This window comes from Toxotes jaculatrix, chromosome 7 (assembly GCF_017976425.1).
Source record: "Toxotes jaculatrix isolate fToxJac2 chromosome 7, fToxJac2.pri, whole genome shotgun sequence".
Classification (NCBI taxonomy): domain Eukaryota; kingdom Metazoa; phylum Chordata; class Actinopteri; family Toxotidae; genus Toxotes; species Toxotes jaculatrix.
Window position 1 is genome coordinate 13998631 of NC_054400.1, and position 27759 is coordinate 14026389.

At 38.0% G+C, this 27759-nt stretch overlaps 1 protein-coding gene across 2 annotated transcripts in view; it reads right to left on the reverse strand.

Annotated features, from left to right (window-relative positions):
• Positions 1-7383: 7383 nt before the first annotated feature.
• The window catches only part of osbp2b (oxysterol binding protein 2b), a 60804-nt gene continuing 40428 nt past the window's right edge, over positions 7384-27759 (reverse strand). The window contains exons 14-16 of one of the 2 annotated variants that reach the window (XR_005894283.1): positions 23118-25945; positions 17335-17343; positions 7384-7394 (exon numbers count right to left, since the gene is read on the reverse strand). Coding sequence is in view for 1 of the 2 variants with exons in the window: in XM_041041811.1 (XP_040897745.1) it covers positions 25803-25945 (143 nt within the window). In the remaining variant the exon portion in view is untranslated. Of the gene's footprint in view, positions 7395-17334; positions 17344-21081; positions 25946-27759 lie in introns of those variants that run through there. The other variant, XM_041041811.1, reaches the window with a different exon arrangement.

Here is a 27759-nt window from a genome sequence, read left to right on the forward strand (position 1 = left end):
CTATGACGTTTTTTATGACATTTTGAGGTCAAAAAAATTTTTGACTATTTTTGGCTGAAAAAAACGCCCTACTATACTATGACGTTTTTTATGACATTTTGAGGTCAAAAAATTTTTTGACTTTTTTTGGCCGATTTTGACGCCTTACTATACTATGACGTTTTTTATGACATTTTGAGGTCAAAAAAAATTTTGACTATTTTTGGCTGAAAAAAACGCCTTACTATACTATGACGTTTTTTATGACATTTTGAGGTCAAAAAAATTTGTGACTTTTTTTGGCCGATTTTGACGCCTTAGTATACTATGACGTTTTTTATGACATTTTGAGGTCAAAAAAATTTTTGACTTTTTTTGGCCGATTTTGACGCCTTACTATACTATGACGTTTTTTATGACATTTTGAGGTCAAAAAAAATTTTGACTTTTTTTGGCCGATTTTGACGCCTTACTATACTATGACGTTTTTTATGACATTTTGAGGTCAAAAATAATTTTGACTTTTTTTGGCCGAAAAAAACGCCTTACTATACTATGACGTCTTGTATGACATTTTGAGGTCAAAAAAATTTTTGACTTTTTTTGGCCGAAAAAAACGTCTTACTATACTATGACGTTTTTTATGACATTTTGAGGTCAAAAAATTTTTTGACTTTTTTTGGCTGAAAAAAACGCCTTACTATACTATGACGTTTTTTATGACATTTTGAGGTCAAAAAAATTTTTGACTATTTTTGGCTGAAAAAAACGCCCTACTATACTATGACGTTTTTTATGACATTTTGAGGTCAAAAAATTTTTTGACTTTTTTTGGCCGATTTTGACGCCTTACTATACTATGACGTTTTTTATGACATTTTGAGGTCAAAAAAAATTTTGACTATTTTTGGCTGAAAAAAACGCCTTACTATACTATGACGTTTTTTATGACATTTTGAGGTCAAAAAAATTTGTGACTTTTTTTGGCCGATTTTGACGCCTTAGTATACTATGACGTTTTTTATGACATTTTGAGGTCAAAAAAATTTTTGACTTTTTTTGGCCGATTTTGACGCCTTACTATACTATGACGTTTTTTATGACATTTTGAGGTCAAAAAAAATTTTGACTTTTTTTGGCCGAAAAAAACGCCTTACTATACTATGACGTCTTGTATGACATTTTGAGGTCAAAAAAATTTTTGACTTTTTTTGGCCGAAAAAAACGTCTTACTATACTATGACGTTTTTTATGACATTTTGAGGTCAAAAAATTTTTTGACTTTTTTTGGCCGATTTTGACGCCTTACTATACTATGACGTTTTTTATGACATTTTGAGGTCAAAAAAATTTTTGACTATTTTTGGCTGAAAAAAACGCCCTACTATACTATGACGTTTTTTATGACATTTTGAGGTCAAAAAATTTTTTGACTTTTTTTGGCCGATTTTGACGCCTTACTATACTATGACGTTTTTTATGACATTTTGAGGTCAAAAAAAATTTTGACTATTTTTGGCTGAAAAAAACGCCCTACTATACTATGACGTATTTTATGACATTTTGAGGTCAAAAAATTTTTTGACTTTTTTTGGCCGAAAAAAACGCCTTACTATACTATGACGTTTTTTATGACATTTTGAGGTCAAAAAAATTTTTTGACTTTTTTTGGCCGATTTTGACGTCTTACTATACTATGACGTTTTTTATGACATTTTGAGGTCAAAAAAAATTTTGACTTTTTTTGGCCGAAAAAAACGCCTTACTATACTATGACGTTTTTTATGACATTTTGAGGTCAAAAAAAATTTTGACTTTTTTTGGCCGATTTTGACGCCTTACTATAGTATGACGTTTTTTATGACATTTTGAGGTCAAAAAAATTTGTGACTTTTTTTGGCCGATTTTGACGCCTTACTATACTATGACGTATTTTATGACATTTTGAGGTCAAAAAAATTTTTGACTTTTTTTGGCCGATTTTGACGCCTTACTATACTATGACGTTTTTTATGACATTTTGAGGTCAAAAAAATTTTTGACTTTTTTTGGCCGAAAAAAACGCCTTACTATACTATGACGTTTTTTATGACATTTTGAGGTCAAAAAAAATTTTGACTTTTTTTGGCCGATTTTGACGCCTTACAATACTATGACGTTTTTTATGACATTTTGAGGTCAAAAAAATTTTTGACTTTTTTTGGCCGAAAAAAACGCCTTACTATACTATGACGTATTTTATGACATTGTGAGGTCAAAAAAATTTTTGACTTTTTTTGGCCGAAAAAAACGCCTTACTATACTATGACGTTTTTTATGACATTTTGAGGTCAAAAAAATTTGTGACTTTTTTTGGCCGATTTTGACGCCTTACTATACTATGACGTATTTTATGACATTTTGAGGTCAAAAAAAATTTTGACTTTTTTTGGCCGATTTTGACGCCTTACTATACTATGACGTTTTTTATGACATTTTGAGGTCAAAAAATTTTTTGACTTTTTTTGGCCGAAAAAAACGCCTTACTATACTATGACGTATTTTATGACATTTTGAGGTCAAAAAAATTTTTGACTTTTTTTGGCCGATTTTGACGCCTTACTATACTATGACGTTTTTTATGACATTTTGAGGTCAAAAAAATTTTTGACTTTTTTTGGCCGAAAAAAACGCCTTACTATACTATGACGTTTTTTATGACATTTTGAGGTCAAAAAAAATTTTGACTTTTTTTGGCCGATTTTGACGCCTTACTATACTATGACGTTTTTTATGACATTTTGAGGTCAAAAAATTTTTTGACTTTTTTTGGCCGATTTTGACGCCTTACTATACTATGACGTTTTTTATGACATTTTGAGGTCAAAAAAATTTGTGACTTTTTTTGGCCGATTTTGACGCCTTACTATACTATGACGTTTTTTATGACATTTTGAGGTCAAAAAAAATTTTGACTTTTTTTGGCCGATTTTGACGCCTTACAATACTATGACGTTTTTTATGACATTTTGAGGTCAAAAAAATTTTTGACTTTTTTTGGCCGAAAAAAACGCCTTACTATACTATGACGTATTTTATGACATTGTGAGGTCAAAAAAATTTTTGACTTTTTTTGGCCGAAAAAAACGCCTTACTATACTATGACGTTTTTTATGACATTTTGAGGTCAAAAAAATTTTTTGACTTTTTTTGGCCGATTTTGACGTCTTACTATACTATGACGTTTTTTATGACATTTTGAGGTCAAAAAAAATTTTGACTTTTTTTGGCCGAAAAAAACGCCTTACTATACCATGACGTCTTTTATGACATTTTGAGGTCAAAAAAAATTTTGACTTTTTTTGGCCGAAAAAAACGCCTTACTATACTATGACGTTTTTTATGACATTTTGAGGTCAAAAAAAATTTTGACTTTTTTTGGCCGATTTTGACGCCTTACTATACTATGACGTTTTTTATGACATTTTGAGGTCAAAAAATTTTTTGACTTTTTTTGGCCGATTTTGACGCCTTACTATACTATGACGTTTTTTATGACATTTTGAGGTCAAAAAAATTTGTGACTTTTTTTGGCCGATTTTGACGCCTTACTATACTATGACGTTTTTTATGACATTTTGAGGTCAAAAAAAATTTTGACTTTTTTTGGCCGATTTTGACGCCTTACAATACTATGACGTTTTTTATGACATTTTGAGGTCAAAAAAATTTTTTGACTTTTTTTGGCCGATTTTGAAGTCTTACTATACTATGACGTATTTTATGACATTTTGAGGTCAAAAAAATTTTTGACTTTTTTTGGCCGATTTTGACGCCTTACTATACTATGACGTTTTTTATGACATTTTGAGGTCAAAAAAATTTTTGACTTTTTTTGGCCGAAAAAAACGCCTTACTATACTATGACGTTTTTTATGACATTTTGAGGTCAAAAAAATTTTGACTTTTTTTGGCCGAAAAAAACGCCTTACTATACTATGACGTTTTTTATGACATTTTGAGGTCAAAAAATTTTTTGACTTTTTTTGGATGATTTTGACGCCTTACTATACTATGACGTTTTTTTATGACATTTTGAGGTCAAAAAATTTTTTTGACTTTTTTTGGCCGAAAAAAACGCCTTACTATACTATGATGTTTTTCATGACATTTTGAGGTCAAAAAAAATTTTGACTTTTTTTGGCCCATTTTGACGCCTTACTATACTATGACGTTTTTTATGACATTTTGAGGTCAAAAAATTTTTTTGACTTTTTTTTGCCGAAAAAAACGCCTTACTATACTATGACTTTTTTCATGATATTTTGAGGTAAAAAAAAATTTGGACATTTTTTGGCCCATTTTGACGCCTTACTATACTATGACGTTTTTTATGATATTATGAGGCGAAAAAAAAATCGGAATTTTTTGACGCCTTACTATACTATGACCATTCTCATGACACTTTGAGGCTAAAATTTTTTGACTTTTTTTTGGCCTATTTTGACGCCTTACTATACTATGACCATTTTTATGACATTTTAAGGCTAAAAAAAATTTTGACTTTTTTTGGTTCATTTTGACTTTTTTTGGCCGATTTTGACGCCTTACTATACTATGACGTTTTTTATTACAAAAAAGTCAAAAAAAAATTGTGACTTTTTTTGGCCCATTTTGACGCCTTACGATACTATGACCATTTTTATGACATTTTGAGGCTAAAAAAAATGTTGACTTTTTTTGGTCCATTTTGACGCCTTACTATACTATGACCATTTTCATGACATTTTGAGGCTAAAAAATTTTTTGACTTTTTTTGGTCCATTTTGACTCCTTACTATACTATTGATGTGGCTTGTTCAGGCTGGGTGGCAGAACCCCGTCAAGGGCCAGTTGAAGCAGGGTTCAGGTCCAGCTGAGGCCCCACACCTTCTTCTTGCAATCTTTTGTTCTTTTGTCAGATTCTGAGTTTTTTCAGATCTTAGCCAGAGTAAATGCACAGAGTCAATCAAACACAGGAGATCAGAGAAGTTCAGTCCAGGATGCTTTATTCCTCAAGCACAGAGTTCAAAGGCATGAGCAGTGCTGCAGGAACAACTGAATTTCTCCAAATGTACATCACATTTTATACGGTGGGCTGCTCCTGTTCTATGGGACATGTCTGGGCGTGTTTTGGCATGTTTGGGCATGTCCCCTCCCATTTTATTGATCAAGCTCAGCGAGTTTTTACTGGTGTCAGCGATTATCACATCAACTCTTGTTTTTTCAGGTACTTTCCAGGTCTGATCTTTAATGGTGTCTTTTCTACCTCGCATGAGTCATAGGCTCCACCTGTTAGCTATATCCTGGTCATATGTTTTCTAATGGTGTCAGGGAGTTTCATGATTGATTTTTTAAAAACTTTCCAAGCTAATCCCTTCCTCAGTTTACATAAACAAGCTTTAATAATTGCACCCTTTAGGTTCAGCAGTAATAGACAGAGTGGTACATAGAACAGCTGGTGTCCATCAGGTAAAAACCCTTGTGGAAATCCCCGTAACTCCCCATATTCTGAAGCACACAATTAAGCATAGACGGTAAAGCATAAACAAGTTTTCAACAAACCACTCAAAACCCCGTCACCACACTATGACCATTTTTATGACATTTTGAGGCTAAAAAAATTTTTTGACTTTTTTTTTGGCCCATTTTGATGCCTTACTATACTATGACCATTTTTATGACATTCTGAGGCTAAAATTTTTTTTGACGTTTTTTGGCCCATTTTGACGCCTTACTATACTATGACCATTTTCATGACATTTTGAGGCTAAAAAATGTTTGACGTTTTTTGGCCCATTTTGACGCCTTACTATACTATGACCATTTCTATGACATTTTAAGGCTAAAAAAAATTTTGACTTTTTTTGGTCCATTTTGACTTTTTTTGGCCCATTTTGACGCCTTACTATACTATGACGTTTTTTATGACATTTTGAGGCGAAAAAAAAATCGGAATTTTTTTGGACGATTTTGACGCCTTACTATACTATGATGTTTTTTATGAGAAAAAAGTCAAAAAATTTTTTGACTTTTTTTGGCCCATTTTGATGCCTTACTATACTATGACCATTTTTATGACATTTTGAGGCCGTTCTAAAAAATGACTTTTTTTGGCCCATTTTGACGCCTTACTATACTATGACTATTTTTAGGACATTTTGAGGCTAAAATTTTTTTTGACTTTTTTGGCCCATTTTGACGCCTCAGTATACTTAACGTGTTTTATGACATTTTGAGGTCATTCTAAAATCCAACTTTTTTTGGCATATTTTGACGCTTTACAGCTGTATGACTTGTTTTATGACATTTTGAGGTCATTCTAAAATCCAACTTTTTTTGGCATATTTTGACGCCTTACGGGCGTATGGCATGTTTTATGACATTTTGAGGTCAATCTAAAATCCAACTTTTTTGGCATATTTTGACGCCTTAGTATATTATGACGTGTTTTATGACATTTTGAGGTCATTCTAAAATCCAATCTTTTTTGGCATATTTTGAAGCCTTACTATACTATACTATGTCGGTTTTTTATGACATTTATATGCTCATATGATGATCCTCTCATAGCGCCCCCTGCTGGGAGGGGGCCATGTCTTTTCTGTTGCTTTATACTGCTGTGCTTCTCTGGGAAGAAGAGCAGGAGAGAGGACAGGACATAGGAGGACTCTTGTGGGTGGCTGCGACTCACGTGGCTCGCAAGGGGTGCGAGGGACCACCCATCGCTGCTTGCAGCTTTAATTTACGTTTGTTTTCTTGGAGTTGGAGCTTCTGGGAAACCCCCCGGGTTGCCCTTGTTCATTTAGAGAATAAATATAAACTTGAGAAACAAATAAGTATCGTCACGTAATCCATTTATTTCAAAAATGTAACTGTATTCTGAATACTATCTATTTAAACTGTAACTGTAATGGAATACAGTTACTCATAATTTGTATTCTGAATATGTAACGCCGTTACATGTAGGCTATTCCCTTACTCCCCAACACTGCTGACAGGTCAGTTTACCGATGGGCGAATTTACAGACAGGTGAATTTACCGACAGGTCAGTTTACAGTCAGGTCAGTTTGCCAACGGGTGAATTTACTGTCAGGTCAGTTTACCAACGGGTGAAATTACTGACGAGTCAGTTTATTGTCAGGCAATGGAATACAGTTATTCATAATTTGTATTCTGAGTACGTAACGCCGTTACATGTATTCCGTTACTCCCCAACACTGCTGACAGGTCAGGTTACCGACGGGTGATTTACTGACGGGTGAATTTACTGACAAGTTAGTTAATTGTCAGGCAGTGGTGGAGCAAGTACGGAAGCTTAGTACTTAAGTAAGTACAAATATCCCGCAAAACATTTACTCAAGTGGAAGTGGAAGTACAACATCAAGAATCTTACCTAAGTAAAAGTACTAAGTAGGCTACTTACTTTTAAATTTACTACTAGTATTTTTTTTTAAGTAAAAGTACTCACGCAATGGGTTGTTTCAGTGTCGGGGCTGTGCCATATTTTTAAAATTACTTTATTGATCCCTCCTGGGGAAATTACTCTCTGCATTTTACCCACACCAAGCATGCACATGAACTAGAGGGGCAAGGGGCTGCCCAGTGAGGCGCTCGGGGAGCTGGGGTGAATCGGTGCCTTGCTCAGGGGCACCACAGCCACGGTCGCAGAGGCAGGGGAGGCGCGTCTACTTCACCACCACCGTATCCGTTTTTTTGCGCTTGGTCGAGTGATCAAACCCACGAGCCTCCGACCTCAGGCCGGTCCAAAGTCTAAAGCCGCACTCTTAACGTACTGCGCCCCCAAATTTTGATAAAGAACGTAGATGTACTGATTTATGCCTCTGCCTATGTCACTGCTCACAAGCAACTATACAATACCTGCTTAAATACGGCCAAAGATGGCTGTCTGATTCTGAGCTGGAGAGCTCAGGCTCACGCTCAGCCGGCGTTGGCTCTGGGCTCATGTTGATGTTACATGTCGTTTCTTCGCGCCGGAATCAGGCCAGTCCACCAGCTCGTGCTGCCACCAAACACGCGTACTGATCGTTGGAGGTAACAGAGCCACCTGATTGGTTGGCAATGGCAAACAACGCCTCAGCGCAATCAGTCTTTTTTTTTTTTTTTTATTATAAAAGATTTTAAGGAAATGATGTTCATAACATGTAACGAGTAACGGCATAAATTGTATAAATGTAGTGGAGTAGAAAGTACAGATAACTGCTGCAAAATGTAATGGAGTAAAATCAGAAGTATGCATTATTATTTTTTACTTTAAGTACAGATATGTAAAAAACTACTTAAGTGCACTAAGGAAGTACAAATACTTTGTTACATTCCACCACTGTGTAGTTAAACATGATGTAACCTTTATGATTATACAAGGGATTCCCACAAAGAACTGCCAGCTTTATGAGGTTATCTGACGTAACTCACATGATCTTCAGTCTCCAGTAAAATGTCAGTTCATCAGTCATTCACAGTTCACTGTAACCTTAAGCAATAAAATTTGACTGCCTTAACACAGAGGAATGTGAACTTGATGACTAAATCTTCAGTTGTGTCATTTGTCACTGTGACCTCTTTGTTAATATGCTGTCTTAAGCACATCTGACAGTAAATGATTCATCTCCATCGTTTGAAAAAAAAAAAAAGCTTGAAATGCTTGAGGCCCAGATTTTAATAAAGTCAGACACACAATAAAGTTTCATTTCCCTAACTTGAAACTGTCCTGATTGCTGACTGGCTTTGAATCCCAGCACTGTCTTGACCTTGGGTGATCTGTGAAGGGCACAAAATATATATATATATGTGGTGTCGATGATGCTACATTTACAGTAGCATTGTCCTTGTCCTAACAGCTTTAGAAATAATTTTAGAGCATATCAAATCAGATCCTGTGCCTCTTTCAAAGGAAAAGTAGGTAGTTTGTGATAATGAGATGATCCTGGCAAATCTAAAGGGACAGTATCTGGTGGAGATGGGCTCCATGTATAGGCCTGGTTTTCTAGACGGAGCTGCTTCACCCTTCTCTGGAGGTAATGTAGAAGCTTAAATGATGCGATGTCTGTGGGGCTGTGGGAGGCAGCAGAGTCCTCAACATGGAGAGAGGGAGGGCAAACTGAATCCTGAGTTTCCTGATGGAAGGGAGACACACGGGCAGAGATGTAGGATGTATTCTTTAGTTTTTAAGTTTCAACAGAATAAGGTATTAGGTATGTGTATTAGGTATGTGTAAGAGCTTGATGTTAATGATCACACAGGAACAGTCAATAACATGATGAGATGAAGATTTACCTTTGCACTAAGCGTCATCTCTTCTTCAGGCCTCTCAGAATTTCTCTGCCTCTCCCCGTGAGTCTTTGATGTTTTTCTGGAAAACAATCAAACTAACATTTGAAAGGTTCTTAGGTTTGAGTAACCAGATGAAGAATGTATGGGTTTACACTTATAGCTAATGTTACATCTATGGTCTAAACAGCATATCACAGTGAGTTGAGGTGAGATCATGCTATCGCAAGGACAGACAGCTGGTTAGTATGTCATCTATGTTTCACAGACACAGGAACCAGTTACCTGTCCCTTAACAACTTTGCCTTGCACCTGTGGGATGGCAAACATTAGAGCTAAACTTAACAGCGGAACAACAGAAGTTACTGTTTGATTTGGTTGTGTGGACCAATAAGATTTTAAATGCCATAATAATTGCATATTGGCGTAGTGTGGAAAATACAGTTTGCATATTCAGCATGTTACCTCTCCAGTTCAACTGTCAGTTCCTCTTCAAACTTGAATGCCAGGCGAGCTGCAGTCTGTTCCTTCCACTGACCCATGCTCCTCTGAACCTGCCTGAGCTCCAGGTCTTTGGCCCTCAGCTGCTTGCGAAGAGATGCTGCTACTCCTCCTCCCTCAGCTCCTCCATCGCTCATATAAGCCCTGCTCAGACTGCTCAACTCCTCAATGTGTTCCTGCACAAATGTCACAGGGCACAAGATTTCTGTAATACTGAAACTGATGCATTTTTTGCCTGTCTGCACAAACATGAGTTAAACAAAGTGTGCAAGTTTGTACCTGAATAAGACGCCCCTTAAGAGAATCCAAGGCTTGATCCCTCTCCATCCTCAGCTGCTGCCTCTGGATGCTCAGCTCTTGCTCCTGAAAATAATGAACCTTTAATGTGCTGTATTTGCAAGCACCAGCCACAATGAAATATGTAAAGTCCAAAGTATACCTTGTCTTTTCTCAGCTGCTCAGTGGTTTGCTTCTGTGAATCAAGCTCCTGGTGCAGATGGCTAATCAAGTGCTCCAACTGCTCTCTTAGTGCTCTCAGGTTTGAAAGAGCCTCAGGTACAGTGGGACTGCACAGTACAAAGGCATCAGAATTAGAACCAAATCATCGAACGCACAATGTTGCCAACAAAGTACCAGCTTCTTTCTAAACCAGATATGGATGTGAGCCAGAGCAGGACATTATACCTGGCAGGCAGTTTCACAGCACTTTGTTTGGCTCCACTCTGTTCCACTAAGAGGTGTAGATGCTGGCACTCTGCTCCCAGCTCCTGGGCCCAGTGCCTGAGATGCTGGTTCAGCTGAGCTGTGATTTGGTTATGACTGGTCTCCCTTTCTTGTAGCATCACCCGGAGCCCATCAGCCTCTTTCTCTGCCAGGTGAGCAGCCTGCTCGTGCCGCAGCACTGTCCTCTGACTCTCCTGTGACCACAGACCGCACCATGTCAGCTTTCTATAACAGCATATCTTTTTATGTACCAAAAATTTATTACTTTCTGTGGTTTTCTTGCACCTGTGCCATCTGTTTCTTCAATCTCTGCAGCTCAGCTTGGTGCTCCTCTTTCAGCGATTTGCAAAGAACAGCCAACAAAGACTTCTGCTCTCTCTGCTGTGTGCAACTTTCACTCTCCAGCTCCTGCACTCTCTTACAGATAAAAAAAGAAAATCAGAATGAATGAAATTTTATTTGGGTTTATTGAAAATGGTAATGATACAGATCATGGTTGTGAGCCACCTTACTGTTTTTAATTCCAAAACTTTATGTTGAAGAGCCAGTGCTTTACGCTTCTCTTGCTCCATCTCACTCCTCACGCTTTCCAGTCTCTTTCTGTTCTGCTCTTCCAGTATCCCACAATGCACCTGTACAGCTTCCACTTTTTCTGCCTCCCACTTCCTCCTCTCCTCCTCTACTGCTTTGTGCACCTGAATGGGAGTATATTATCATGCAATCGTGTTGAAAAAGATTGCACATTTCAGGCAGAGGATTATCAGAATACCTTTTCAGAGGCTTCTACATGCAGCCCTTCTTCACGGTTCTTTGCCTTCTCCCTCCACTGCTCCAGAGATTTCCTTAGCTTCTTTGCTTCTTCTTCTTTTAGCTGCCAGAACAAGAGAAGATCACATCTTTAAATCTACTGTATAACCAAGAGAACAACAGAACAATCTGAGTTTCAATAGTGGCATCCAAACTTAACATACAATATAAAGCATTTATGGCAGTGCAAGGTACTTTGGATAAAATAGTTCAATAGCAGTAGTGGATTTTAAATGTTCAGTGTGACACACTGACTTGAATGGAACTTTGCATGGACTCCATGCATCGTGTGAGAGCCAGAGTCTGTTCTTTCAAAGCACTTGCTTTCTCCTCTTCAGCCCGCTGACTAACCTGAAGAGGAATTAGATGAAAATCTGTATTTTAGTTTTTCAGATTAATTTGTCACCTTTTGGATTGACTGCTCATAAGCCAAAGGTAACTCTTTTCTCGGCTGATTTAATGCTGCCTCCACAATGAAAGATAGAATAACCGCAGTAACTTATATATATTAGAAAAATGACCTGTAGAATTAAAAAAAACCTCACTCTACCTCAGCACTTACCATCATTCTATAGGCTTGTTCCTGGGCTTCCTTCAGTGCTTTGTGGTGCTGGGTTTTCAGGTGTTGTAGCTCCCCCTTCAGACCATCTCGTTCGGCTTGTAAGGCCCCACGTTGTTCCTGGAAGTCTAACAGCTGCAGCTCCTTCTGAGCCAGCATCTTCTCCAGAGTGCCCACCCTGATCTTACATTCTCCCAATTCTACCTGTAGCTCACTTACTTGAACATCAAGTGCCTAAAAGTGAGAGGGATAGTAGGGATTATTAGAAAAGAATTATAAGATTTTTTTTTGGTCTTAGAAATTAGGATGATGATAGAAGGTGAAACCTCAATTTTCTCCTTTTTCTGGATCTGTTTCTCCTCCAGACAAGCACACCTGTTCCTCAGTGAGCTCTCTGCCTCTGTGGCCCTCTGGAGTTCCTCACGAGTCTCCTCTAAGCTCTGCTCAAATATCATGAATATGAACACGTATCCAAAGATATTTTAAAATACAGAAATGAAATATGCATTTTACATAAAAACAAATACCTTCGCCCTGTAAAATGTCACTGGATAGGGTCATTCACATCTAAACAATAACTATAGAAAACAGCATAACTAAAATTATACATTCATAACAGTCATATCTGTGTTGAAAGACAATCTGTGACCTAAATTTAAACACAAGGCTCACTACAAAAAAAGAAAAACAAGTTTACAACCAGCTATTACATTGGAATTGATCGACAGATCTTTTGATAAACTAAAGTGACATAAAAAAAAAAAAAAAACTTTGATGCCGTGACACGTTTGCAATGTGCACACAGTAAACAGTCATTATTGTTGTCTTAATAGTGTACCTCTTGCATGGTCTCTAGCTTCTCTCTTGCACGTCGCTGCTCAGCAAACAGTTCTGTTTTTGCACTATCCAGCTGTCTCTCCATCTCCTCCCTCTCCAGCACTGACATAATGCAGTTCTGTTTGTGGAACAGTGGAATGAGGCGTATTAAGAACAAACCCAGCATATGAAAACATGCGAATAACCAACCAACCAGGAACTAAAAGACATATTGCTTGTGTCAGGTTTCATCACCCTCTCTGTGAAGGATTCATCCTTTGGACTCTTTTTACGTTGACTCAGAGTTGTAAGTTCGTCTTCCATGTCTCTGATCTGGTGGAGACAGGACTCTCTTTGCCTCTGCAACTTCTCCACCTCGCAACTGCAGCACATTCATTGTAATTTTACTCTTTAACATAACTATGCTTTATAAAGACCAGTATTATGTCGATGCAGTGTGATGTTAACCAGGTTGATGCATAAGTCTCTGTATGTTACAGTTAGTAGTATAGAGTATTAGGATACCTAATAGAGTCCCTCTCTACCCTGCTGTCACTCAGAACAGACTCCAGAGTCCGCTTCTCCTTCTCCATCTGTGCTGTCTCTGCAGTCAGGCGCTCTAATTCCTGCAAGGCATGCTGGGGCATAAACCATAAACTGTGAGTATTAATGAGACTTTACAATAAACTATACACAATTTTCTCTTGACTATGCTGCAGATTACCTTTCTTCTCTGCCGAAGTTCAGAGAAGCAGAGTTCAACGTCTTTTAACTGAGTCCTCTTCAACCTTAGCGTTTCCTCCTCTTTTTCACATTTCTAAACCACACACACAAACAAGTTCAGTGATATCTTATAAACTTCAACAAAGAAGAATTTCTCCTGTTGATGTAAAAGCATTTCTCAAATTATACAACATAATTTACTAAAGTACACTGGGAGATTCATTCTTACTTGTCTGACGTTAGTGAGCCGCTCTTTCATCTTTGCCCAATCTGACTGCATCTTCTCTGATCTCCTCTCAGACCTGCACCTCCCTCTGAAGTGGCTAGTTTCCTCATCTGTGTCCTTGTCATTGTCACCCAAAGAAGACACAAGTCTGGGAGACACAGAAATGCACAGCATACAAGTCTGAAATATATTCAGAAAAGATGTTTTTTTAAATGAATAAAAGCCTGCACAGAAGATAAAAATGCTCAGCAGGTTTTAAAATGTTCCATTTGGTTTACCTATAAGTTTCTCTCTTTTTATTCTGAGCTTTACGAACAGAAGGACTTCTTTTTTGGACACTTCCATCAGGGGATCTGTGGACTTTGTGAACAAAGAAAGGAAAATTCTTTTAAAGAAAATTTAAAGATGAAATGTTTTTATGTTTCTGTGGATAAAAGACCATACAGTCAGATCTTGCTTTACCTGAAATCGATTGCGGTTCACTTTCTTCCTGTGTGGTTGTGTCATTGTCACTCTGGTTGGTAAAGTAATCATCCATGCCTGTGACAGATTGAATGATCGAGCGCCATCCTGAGGGGGGCATTAACGATGTTAACTTTCAGAATTTCATACATATTGTTTGTACTTGTGTTAGTAGTATTTTCTACATTTAAAGAGATGTCTTTAAACATCTCTTTTCTCATTTCATGAATTTTTGTCTTTCATTATCAGTTTTTTCAGTGCTATCTACTGGCTGTAGAAATGGTTATTTTAAATGGTAACATTTCATATATGAACATGTTTTGTCATTTTAAAATAAAGCTCACGTCACCTTCCTACACATTTTCTGCAGCCTCTTACCTGGCCGCCTGTGAATGTGCTGTCTGACTTCCTCTGTGCAGACTGAGTCAAGGTCGCTCGCAATGGACACAGTATCAAAACTCCTCACAGGTACTCCTACAAAAGAGACAAACGGTCATCATCCCAGGATGACACCCAGCATCTCTATACACAGCAAACAGTCACTGTTTGCTGTGAACAGATGTGCAAGAGGATTAGTTGGATTGTGCTTGCAAATGCAGAGTAATCTGTCTGTGGTACCTGCCAAGCACCTGGCCTTAGGAGAACAGCTGTTGTTGTGCTTTTGGTTTGCAGGTTCTGTTACAACCTCTGTTTTCTGAGAGACTGAGAGGGAAGTGAGAGAATCAAGAGATGTAACAGGGCTGTAAAGGGATCAAGAATAAGATTCTAGAGCCAAACTGGCAGACCCCATAAATATGCTATGCAAATTTCACTGTAATTTACCTATTAGCTTATATTTGTATTAAAATGACATTTTCAAATAAGGTCAATGCAAAAGCTCATGTCCAAAATAGAAAGGTTTCATCCTCTGGGGGTAATGAATGCGCTCAGTATTTTTCAAGACAACTTGCCCATTAATTGTAGGAAGAGGAAAGATCTGTGAATTAGATTTACTGGTCTGGGTACAATGAATATCACTGTTTTTGAGATATCTGGTTAGTGCTAGTTGAACGGAAATTTTGACATGTCTTTTGTTCTAAAAGACAAGTCAGTGTCTATAAAGCCTGTGGGAAGAATCCCTGGAGCATAAATATCAGCACCAGTCTAATGGCAGCCTGTCAAGCAGTTGTGGAGTTAACCTGTTCAGGATCAAAATGTTGGACACACAGATGAACAGACAGATGGGAGGACCTATCAGCAGACAGATGGATAATTTTTCTCTTAATCCTCATCTGTTGAAACTATCATAATGAAAGTTTGAAGCATGTTTGACAGTCTCTCAATGAAATGTACTTACTGCTGCTGTCATCATCAAGCCTCTGTGGTGGTTTATCACTAATGTGCGATATGTTTACTCTAAAATTGCCAGAAAGACATTTCTCCGGTTCCTTTTGTTGACCTGGCTTGTTTGACTGGGAATAGTGTGAAGCCACTGCATCTTTACAGCTTTTGCCAGGTGTAGGTGTTCCTCTTCTCTTGACATTAAAATCACTTTGTCCTTCTGGTTCACTTTGGCAAATGTCACTGTTGGAAATATCTGCCCTTTCAGTCTTTTCTTCTTTGTCCAGCTGCATTTTACTCTCTGGCAATCCCAATTCCACCATCTCCTCTCTGAAGCGTCCAACAAAGTCCTCAGTGCAGATACTGTCTGAAGGAGGGTGTGTTTCTCCTCTCATAATATCCTCCTTACAGGTGTCTCCAAGCAGCCTCTCAAGCCTCCAGATTACTTGCTCCCTCCGAGAATCTATCTCCTCTTTTTCTCTTGTCCTTCTGTCTGACCTCTTCTGAGCTTCCTCGTGAGTGTCAGGACCTCTGTGGCAGCCTGCGTTCCTCTCTGGGGTAGAGCAGTGGAGAGATGCTGTATTTTTGTGTACAAGAAAAAGCTTGTCCTGTTACACTAAGGAGGCAACACTTTGATAAAAACAAATGTTACCCAATTAAGACATCTGGCTTATGTTAGGCAAGTTACTGGAGCATGAATACATCTTACTTATTCCACTTTTTGTTTTTGTCTCTGCAAACTCAAGCACACACAATATGTTGACAAAAACACTGTTATTTCCCTAACAGCCTTTTAAATTAGCTTTTTGAGAAGACTTTGGCATGAAAACAGTTAGAAAGCACAGTTTTTTTCTGTAATGATGATGATTGAAATATTACCTGATATTTGCTCCATCATTGGCGTGTGTATCAAATCAAAACAAGACATGGGAGTGTCATTTGTTGGAGTTGTACTTCCAAGTCCTGTGTCTTTGCTCAGAGACTGACTCCACTTAAGAAAAGCTAGAAAAAAAATCCAAAACACATTTTATCACCTTAAAAACCCTCCAAATTTGGCACAGGGTATGACGTAAATTACCTGCATCGCTGCAGTCCCGCTTTCTGAAAGTTTCCAAACGTTTCTGGGGCTGGACCTGCATTTATCACATTACTCCTTAAATTACACATATTTTAAATTACACAATTATACATACATACATACATAAAGACAAGCAGACAGACAATGACGAGCACAGACCTGCAGCTGACCAAGCTGAGCATCGATGGCATCTAACAGGAGGTCACAGTGGTCCAGTTTGACAGGCTGAGGGTCCAGTCCAAACATGCTGCTGTTGTCATTTAAATCTGTGAGGCCAGGAAAGAGGGTTAACAAGAGCGGGAACAAACTCTAAAGAGAGAGAAATATATATTGTATAGCTGTACTACTGATAAAACCTCAGACCAGTGTAAAGAAGCTCACCAGTGTCCTCTGTATCTCTCTCTGCTCCGACATGACTTCTCTCCGCCATGTCCTGTTGTTGCAGACAAATGCACAGACATTCAGCAGTACCACACAGACACAACATCCCCAGTATCTACCAGTGGTGAAGGCTGACTGGGCAGACATAAGAAGTGGGGGGTTTATGTTGCTCAGTTGTCCAGGAAACCAAGACAATTTAGCTTGTTAGCAGGCCAAACTGACTTCTTTTCACTAAGAAGACTATAAATTCCTGTGCCTTCCTGTCTCTCCCTCTCCACAATGAAGATCAAGAACGGGAGCTGAGCAGGTTAAACCCACTGTAGCAGTGTAATGCAGGATTTATCCTCGCAGACGTTTAGCTAATGTTAGCCATGATTCAAATGCCTGAAAACAAACCTGAGTACCAGTTTTTTTTTCCTCCGCCAAGGCTACTCAGAAGAAATTTCCACACTATTTACCTTTATCATTAGTGGGCTTTAAAACTGGACTGACAGCTACAACAATTGAATTTAGTCGAACTAACCAGGAAAAAAACACGGTTAACGTGAATCACAGAAGCTAGTCTGTGTCAAACTAACTCTCAATTACATGAAGTCATATGAAGACAAAAAAAAAAATCACATTTAAAATTCCTAAATCTTTCTACCACCACCGAGCTGCCTCAAACATCCATAACTTACTTTGAGGGGGACAAACGCGATGCTGAACATGTACTCTTCACAGCTGAATCACACTGTAGTAGTAGCTCTGAGTCTTGATTGACAGGCGCTTCACTCGGTTGCCCTGGAAACGGTCAAACAGCTCGCGACCCGCACAGGAGAGGTGAGCGCCAGGTGGAGGCGCGCACAGGGGCAAGTTTAGCGCCAAAGGGAAACGCATAGTAAGATTTTAGGCCATGACCCGGCTTTAAGAAAGATTTTAGAAAGCCACAGCCCCTAATAAAATTGAAATAATAAATAACATAAACAAAATAAAATTAGGTACACCGAGCTAAAACTAATGGAGTCTAATACACCAGTCTTTTTTTCATCCTTTCAGTCTTTTATCTCCATCCCACTGCGCAAAGACACGTCCAAACGACGTCGTTTTTGCACGTCCAATTTTGGTCCCCTGAAGGTGCAGACTGTGACGCCAGAAGACGTCTTTTTTCCGACGTCTACCGAACGTCCAGTATTGACGTCCACAGGACCTCTGAATAAGGGCTAATTGTAGTCCAAATGTGGTCGTTGTGGACGTCTTTTCAACGTCAAATTTAAACTCATTTTAGACATCGTTTTTATACGGCTTCTAGACTGTGTGCACGATTGTAGCCCCATTTCAGAAGGTGGCACACTGTTCCAGTTCATTTTCCTATAGCTTCATTTGATTGTCTCAGCAGCAGGTGACAACTGGAAACGCATACACAGGTGTGATGCATTTCCAGTTTAAACCTGCTGCCGAGCCAACGAAGCTACAGGAAAATTAACTGGTACAGGAAACGGGTCCTCCACCTTTTGGAAACACATGGGACTACAGTTATACACAGAGGTTTACAATAAATCACAATTCAACCCCGACTTATTTATTTCCATTTTTATTTTTGTCAATCACTGGCACAAACATGTCACTAATAAAGCTTTTGACTTCTGTTGAATTTCCTGCCAACTACCAGTAAAAACAAGGAACATGAATTTCATGGCTTGCATGTGGACATTACATCAGTGTTCATCAGTTGAAGCCAACTACTTTTGATTGTCTGCCAAAATTAAATGAAAGTGATAGCCAATAACTACCAGTAATAGAAAAATGCAAATAAATACATATAAAAATAATAAAATAAATTACACAGCTTGTTTAGGTCTGTATCACAAAAAATAAACATACACATACAACAATAGAAATTTAAAACAATAAAAATTAAAGTGCTAAACAATGTGTTCTGAGGTAAACAACAACCAGAACCAATTATACTGAATACAGAAAAGAAGCCAATGCACAAAAGCTGTGACAACGTTCTCCACAATGGATAATCAGTCCTGAGTGACTGCTGTGTATCCTCCACCTCCACTTCTTTGCGGTCCTTTGCTTCATCCTCTGTCCTCTGTGTCATCAAATTTCAAAAATCCAACTGTACGAGCAGGAAAAGAAAAATTATTAGAAATATGTAAAGGAAATCTGCAGTCATACTGTACTGCTCTCACCCCGCGTACCCTTACGCAAAAATACGGTGACTACATAAATACACAATTTACATTTACATTAAACAACAGGACATTATGCAAAATGTAATGCGACTAGCAAACAAACTCCACTAAACAATGCTAACAACACAACACAATAAACATACCACTTTGAAAACTACACCCACACAATACTTACAAACTGTACGTTCCCTGGCTGAAACGTGTGCAACCACATTCAACTTTACGAGCGCATCTCTGTGTAACTGACCAAACTTATTGACTGAAGAAACGGAACGGAGCAGAAAAACATTAACAAAAAGAGCGCTCACTCTGACGCCGTTTCCAAAAACTAAGAAAAGTACACTGCACTCACTCTGATACCATTTTCATGAACCAAAGGAAAATACACATTTTACATTTTTATACTGTTTAACACTTTTAACTTATGAACTTTAAATATTACTTTTAACCTTTAAAGACAGCACACGTACACCAAGTCCCCATATTTGCTTACAAAAATATGTTATCTTTGTGGCTCGCTAGCATGTAAAAAGCATATTCCCTGCCATGAGAGAGCCGCTAGATATAAAGTTCGCAGCTTGTTCTTTTCGCTAGCTTAGCGAATTTAGCTTAGGCTAGCTACCAGCCTAGCTCTGGTTCGTGAGCAGTGACTTAGCGACTTAACAATGCTTGTTTACGTTAATGCTTCAGCTAACGTGAATATTTTTAGGCACCGTCGTTTTCAAAAGCAATTCCAATTCCATTTAAACTATGGCCAATGTTTAGCTAACGTTAGCTGATACGATGACATGCAATGCCAATTGTAGCCACAGCAGTTTTAGGTAGTTTAAAACAACAAAGCTCGAACAGCTAACACTATAAATACATAAATGAACAGAAAATGAACAAAGATGACCTACTTACGTTCAACTTAGTGGAAAACGGTGGTTTTGGTGTACGCTGAACAGAGCCGAACGGCCACTTACTTCCACAGAGATGAAATCAGAGACTGAGAGAGGGTTGATGAAATTCGAAGAATCGCGCCAAAAGCTTGGCGTGTTGCCTCGGCCAATCAGGGTACCGTTTACTGGTTGGCTTATGACGACGTTTTGCCTCAGCCAATCAGAGTGGCGTTAACTGGTTGAACTCATTAGAGGTATAAAATCAAGGTTCCTATACCATGAAATTATTTTCTGAAGCCTAATTTCCAACAAGTTGCATTTCCAAATAAATATATGAATAAAAACATAAACAAATAATACATACATAATTACTAACAAATAATGTTTAATCACAAATAATCTATAATCGTATTCATTAATCATGTTGATAACAACAATGTTGATATTTGTCATTAAAAAATTACATTCATTAATAATGTCAATTTCCTGCACCTGTCTTAGACGTCCACGTGACGTCCAAAAAAGTTACCTAGTCCGATGTTCAAATGTTGATCTGCATATTGACGTCCAAGTGGGGTCGTGGTTAGACGTCCAAATATCGGACCTAGTTTGTACGTCGTGTAAATGTCCAGAACTGGTCATGGACCGACGGACGCAATATAGACACGATCTGCACGTCCATCAGACGTCTAATGTTTAGTGGGATCAGACTGGGGGAAATGGGCTTCGATACCTATATCACCATACTGGGTATCCAAAATGGCCTATAATGCAGCTGCACTCAACAGGATGTTTATTTTGCAGTGCTACAAAAAAAAAGCTTCTGAAATGAGGTTCAGGTTCTTTTAAACCTGCTACAGCTCCCCAAATTTATGCAGGGCTTTTGTAATATGTAGTTTTCTTTATAGTGACGTCCCACTAAAATTGTACACTATTTTTAGTTCTGGATGTAGTAGTGTTACAATGCTTCTGCTGCTATTATGTCTCACATTACTATCTCTGCTGTTTTATAAAGGCTTGTTACTCACTGAAGTGAGAGTCACAATCTCAAATATGTCAGTTAAACTTATCCCATCCTTCAACAGCCACTGAAAGAAAACAAAGCAGACAGATATTCAGTGTCAACAATAACAACTTTATTATCTTCTTTTTTCATTATTGTGTCTTTGTTGTTTAAAGACAATGTTAAACAAGTATAAATTAGGGAAGAAAATACACAATTTAAAAAAAAAAAGCAAAACCTTGGTTGAATCTGCAGTTACACTTGAATACACCTAAGTGTATCTGGGGACTAAGAGAAGTAGTCAAGGCAGGTCAATAACCCCTGACCTCCTGTACCAGGCCGCTGTTGTGATGTGTTTCATAACTTTCACCATGATACAGATTATTACCAACACCGCCACCTCACAACAAAGCTGTGAGCCACAGTCCAAGGAGAAGCAGGGTTCAGTTTAGACAAGGCAAGAAAAATCTCCCCACATCTTCATTAGTTTACCTCTGCCTCAAAACTGAGCAGCGTCAAATGAGAAGGAAATGTGTGCCACGCATGCACACAAATCAAGCTCATTGTGCATACAAACAGTATGAAAACACCAACATAAGAATAATGGCACCCATGATAAGATAGAAATCAGAACAGAAAATAAAAGCATAAAAATTAAAGCTAAAAAATCACACCATAGTGAATTAAGAGTTGGGTGAGATGAAATGAGAGAAATGAGGAGAGGGGGTTTACATTAGATCCCTCTGAGATAGGGAAGGCAGATGAAAAGTATTTTTTCTTTTTTTTTCTTTTTTTTAACGTCTACAGTACACTCTCCATTTACACTTTGGTTGTTTTATCCCCTTTCTGCATGAGGCAGACAACTGTTTGAAGCAACAACAGCCATTAACTAACAAATCTACACCTCACTGCGTTATTGCTACAGTTGTCTGATACTGTACAGGCCCTCAGTGGGGCAACTTCAGTAGGCTAGTCACCATCAAGTACTGAGGTCAAGTTATTTGGAAATATATTGATTAAAACATACAATGAGCTCTCCATTATCATTCAAAATATAATATGTATTCTCAAATATAAAATCATCTCAAACACAATATATTAAAGTAAATCTCTAGTGAACTTCATTTTGATCGCCAAAAAAAGGAAATCACAACCCAACTTTCCATTTGTACAGTTTCTGCACCGCCACTCTGCAGTGATCTGTGTTCTTTCAGATGTCATGACCGTGCGTGATGATACAGAATTAACTGCTAAAGAACAGTATTCAAGATAGCAAAAATGAAACATCTTGCTGCAGTAGTGTCCATCCTTAGATGTGACACCCTTGATATGATTTAAAGTGTGCACAACCTCAGCAGCTTGTATTCATGTACGTGCAGGGGGAAGTGTTTGAGTATGTGTGAAGTGGACAGACGAGATGAGAACCCAAGCAGTACAGTAAGATTAAAGGAATCTTTTGACATTTTTGGGAAATACGCTTGTTTTTCTCTTGCTAAGTTAGATGAGAATATTAATACCACTCTTATTGCTGTCTGTTCCACAACAGCAAAGCTTCAGCCAGTATATAGTTAGCTTAGCTTAGACTGGAGACTGGAAAGAGGGTTCTGTCCAAAACCTAGTTACACGCAACTTTAAAGTTGACTAATTAACATCTGATTTGTTTAATTTGTACAAAACTCAAAGTGTAAAAATTACAAGTTGTGGTTTTATGGGGAGCTGTGTGCAAGACAATTTTTTGGCTGGGAGCTTGCTTCCTGAAGATTAAACAAACAAGATATAACACGTTGATTAGTGAGCTTTAGAGGTGCTGGTATACAGATTTTTTACCTTTGGACAGACACAGGCTATATGTTTCCCCATTTCCAGTCTTTGTGCTATCCTAAACTAACCGGCTGCTGGATGTAGCTTGAGAAATGAGAGAGGTACCAATCTTCTCATCCAAAAAAAGACATATTTCCAAAAATGCTGAATTACTCCTTTTGAATGTGATTCTAGACAAGAGATTTAGTGATGATCAAACCGTGCTCATGAAAACCACAAATCAAAAATGCATTAAAACCTTCGATGTAAATGGGTAAAAGAAACATCTTTTGTGCAAAAAAAAACCCCATCAATCATCATTCATTTCATTGTCAAGTCATTAGTTCACTGATAAAGACTTAAACATTTTACATTTTAAGAGCTCATAATATCAAACTGAAAACCTCCTTCACTCTATCAGCCAAATACCCAGCATGGAGGGGTACTCAATTGTGAATGAATTTCTTTTCCAGTGCACTTTTCACATCTTTATGGCCTGAACATCAGTGGAAATTATACCTGAACCACAGTTACTAATGTGCTAGTATCAAGGACTCTATAAAAATTATTTTCAGTGTGTTAAGACAGTTGATGGAAATAGAAAAGATGAATCTGCAGCCAAGTTGCGGGTGCCTCAGGATTAACTTCCATCTTCGCTGAATTAATCTGAATTAAAAAGTAAAATTACAGCAAATCCTTCAGGCTCATTCAGTTGTTTTTTTTTCAGATTTGAACTATGCTGTACAGATAACTTAATACTCAGATTAGTATAGTTATTCTTAATTTTACAATATCATTGTTTTATCACAAAATATTCACAGAAACAGACTAGATGGTAGATACAATACCTCCAGCCTTGAATTCTACATTCCTAACATTAATTACAAAAAAATACCAACTGGTTTTCAAAACTCTTGTCACCGTAGACATGTAGTGCACAGGTCAGAGGACTCTTTCCCTTGTTCAGTCAATTAAAGGCAAAAGACTGAGGGTACCTTCGTGAGCTGATCCCAGATCAGAGTGTCCACAAACAGTGAATGAAAGGTCTACACGTGAGCTGTAGTGAATCTGGAGCAGCAGCTGGGGGAGTCTTCTTTGGCTAAAGCTGACTGCACAGTGGTGTGCTACAGGAACCAGCCCTGACCTCCTGTCAGCTGAAGCCACCCTGGACTCTTATGAGAAGCCACTCCAGTCTCATGTGGAGTAGTCCCACTGGAAACGTCTGAACTTAGTGACTGATGAGAGGCTGTGGAGCGAGTGCAATGCACACTATGGAAACCAACATGTTCCTGAATGCACTGGGTGGTAACTACTGAATGCCTCAGTGATTTGGCGCAGGCTTAATACTTTGTACGATCAGTGAGGATATGGTATGTGTTGCTATGGGAGAGCACCATAGGGCAAGGTAAAGTACATGTACAGAGTGAAATTTACTCAATATCAACAAAGAGATATGTACTAATCTATGGTCAACCACAGTGAAAAGTGCATATTAGGGTCTTTGATGGAGATTCTTGTTAGAGTGATATGAATGTTTTGAAGTTTCATGTTGCACTTTTGTGATTGCACTCGTGTTACAACTAAAGGACTGACTACTGTAGAATTTTGCTAAACAGAATCACAAATGGAAAATGTCAGAAGCATGTTTAGTTGACTAAAATGCACTGAAGCATAGAGGCATTTCATATTCAGAGCATGAAATGGATAAGCAGCTATAGCCTCTACATGGACTACAGTCTAACTGACTACTGAACTACTGAATTGTAACTTGAGGGAAACCTCAACATTCACACCAAATAAAACACAGGTCTGCATTGCTGCAAATACAGATTAAAAAAACAAAAAAACAAAACATTAGCTGTTGATCATGAGCACCCAAATTGTTGAAAATGAAATAAATATAACGAAATGAACCTAATCATATGGATAGATACAGACAAAATATATAAAATACCAATAATAAAATTGTGAAATAATCATATACATTGAAAACATAGCTTATTGCAGCCAGTGATATTTCTTTCTAGCAGTTTTTATTTGAAATTGTCTTTTTTCCCCCAAAGTCTGTATTTGGCCGGTTCTGATTCACAGACTTTTTTGAAGCTTTTCTTTTTTTTTTTAAATGTGGAATTATAGAAAATAAAACTGTTGAAATGAAACTGCAATAAACTCTATTACTACTAATAAGCAGCAAGAGATAACATTTCTTGTAAGTTGAGTTAAAAAAAACATATTTGATTATTTCACAGTTTTATGGTTATATTGTTTATCTGTAGTTATTAATATGATACATTTATTTAATTTTGAACACTTTGGGCCTCCACAAGTTTTAGCCAGTTCCAACAGACAGAAATTTCCAGACACCATATTCAGGCCTTAACCTCGATCTTTAAGCAACTGAAAGGGGCAGATATGAGCACTTGAAATCATTCCTGTGACGAGAAACAGGGAACTAATTTAAAATTTATAAACTAGGCCCGGTATAATCTCAGCTGTGCTAAATAAAACAGATGATGAGGACACGCTTCTTGTAACCACATAAATACTGACGTATATTCAACACTGTTGTGTTTCTATGTGCCTCTTTATGTTTTTGTCCCTGTTAGTTGTCAGCCTGTCGTTATGAGCTGCTTTGATGTGGGCTTCTATCCAATTAGTAAAACTCTGTAATGGGGTGATCACAGAAAAGTGCATTGTGGGTAGCATTTACGGAGCACCTGATCTCAGGAGTGCACAGGTGCCTTTATTGTGTGATGTTACAACTTCAACTGTTATCTCACATCCACACATTATCTCACAGCTGTTTCAGTATAGTGTCAAAGAGGACTACTCAGAGAAGAAGCCTTCCTTTTCCCCATAGTAAAAACAGAGTGAGAGTGTACATTTGGAGGTACAGTGTAATCCGAGAGTGTGTGAAACATACACATTCTCATGCTCACAAAGGTCCACATAGTGCTCCTAAGCCAGCCACGCCCCCCCTGCGTAAGGACCAGAGGCTGAGCAGTTCCCTGTCCGATGAGGTTAGGTGTGATCCGGGGTCGGTTCTTGGGTTAGAAGATGTCAGGACACATGCTCCAGTCCTGTTTGTCCTTTGCCTCCCAGTAACCTCCCTTGTACACAAAGATTGTCTCTCCAGTCACTGAGTCCCTCCTCTGGTGAAACCACAACGGCTGGTAGCCTTCATATTCTCTACCTGCGGGAAGAGGCACAGGTGTTACTTCAGTTGTTGTCCTTTAACTCACACACTCTAGTGGAGAAGCCACACTTGCAGGCAATTTACTGAGCGATGAACAAGTGTAACGGTGGACAAGTTGACCCTGCATCGGTAAAATACAATTAAGTATTTTATGTACAATGCAAAAAATGTCATTTGATCATGGTAGAGGAGAAAATTACAATCGCAGTTTTGGGACTTCAGAGCCAAATGATCCATCTGTTTATTAATACAGGAATCCAGTTAAGAAAAGGAATAGACTGCAGGTCTTTGATATGTGAACACTTAATGAAATGTAATGGTTTCAATGCAGTACATTAGGATATTTGTAACAAACAGCTCAAGTAACTGTTGCAGCTTTATTTCATAAAATCATAATGTGAATTTCATTTAAATTTCATTTCATTTAAACAACAGTTTAAAGTAACTTGTTTACTGCTGGTAACCATAAATGTGCCCACAAGCAGTATAGGAGACAGGATGACAGTGCAGTGCAAATTAATCACTTGCTGATGTGGCTTCCCCATAGCACACAGAGAATACTTGTAGATTTTAAAGTTGTATCTGTTATTGCATGTAACATATTATTGAGGCCAGACCTGAATGAAAATGTCACATGTATGCAGGAAAAAAATCTTTTTTTTTTTCCTGAGTCTTTATCTGGAGAAGTTGACATGAGAGGGGCATCATGCAATTCCCACACAGAGGCAGACCACACAGAGGACACACAGAGGATGGTGTGTGCATGTGCGTGTGCGTGTGTGTGTGTGTGTGTGTGTGTGGGAGTGATGAACAACAGAGGGGCACAGGGCAACCCCCACTCACCAGAGTCATAATCACACTCTGACCACCAATAGAGGGAGGAAAAGAAAGACAAGTCATGGGTACATTGAATACATTCTAGCCTACGCACAACACACACACAGGAATGCCGGAAGGATGAAAAGTTTCTGCTGAGTTCTCCATTCAAGTTCAGTCTGGCTCCTACTACAGCAAGCTTCTTTTAGCTCTGACCTGCAACAACTGTTGTACTTACTGGAATAAGCAGAACCTCTTGAGTCTGAATCATCCACAACTATCCATTATAATGAAAGATACTATTTTTTTAACTTAGCAGCTGCTGTTTAATAATAATTTTGTGTAATGCTTTGGTTTGAGGTTTGTCTTGGCCGCTTGTCCCAGTAATAACTGTCTTGACATGCAGCTGTAAATGGCCTCTAACAATAAAAACAGCGTTTGATAGATAAATATGTGAAGCTTTATTGCAATAGAGTTGCAAAGGGAGGAGGAGCTGCTGGTTCTGGAAGTAGTTTTCTCTGCTATAAATTTCTATTTCGAAGTTTTCTTGGATATGTATAGTCACCAGTTTATTACAACACTCATGGGCCTCGGCTAATGTTGCTACAGAGAAGTAGCTAGTTGTAGGTGTGAATCAAAGCTGTTGCAGATCTGTTCTTGCAATTGGGAACAAAACACTGCACCAAAGTTGCAGAATCGATCCACAATTGACCCAGAATCTGAAAGCAAATTGATTAAAACTACTGAATGCATTAAGTGGTCTGCACAAAAAAATAATATTTAGCTTCCACACGACATCATTTCAGTTTAGTGACTTTATGCTTTTTGCTGAAATGTTTCTTGCTTGTAGTTAATTTCCCTCCTTCTGGTTATGTATAGAATCTTTGATTGTTAGTTATTTAATCAAAGAACCGGGTATTAAGTTAGTTGCTTATCTTTTTTACTGATGATAACATTTACTTACAATGTCTTAGAATTTTTACTACAGAAACCTT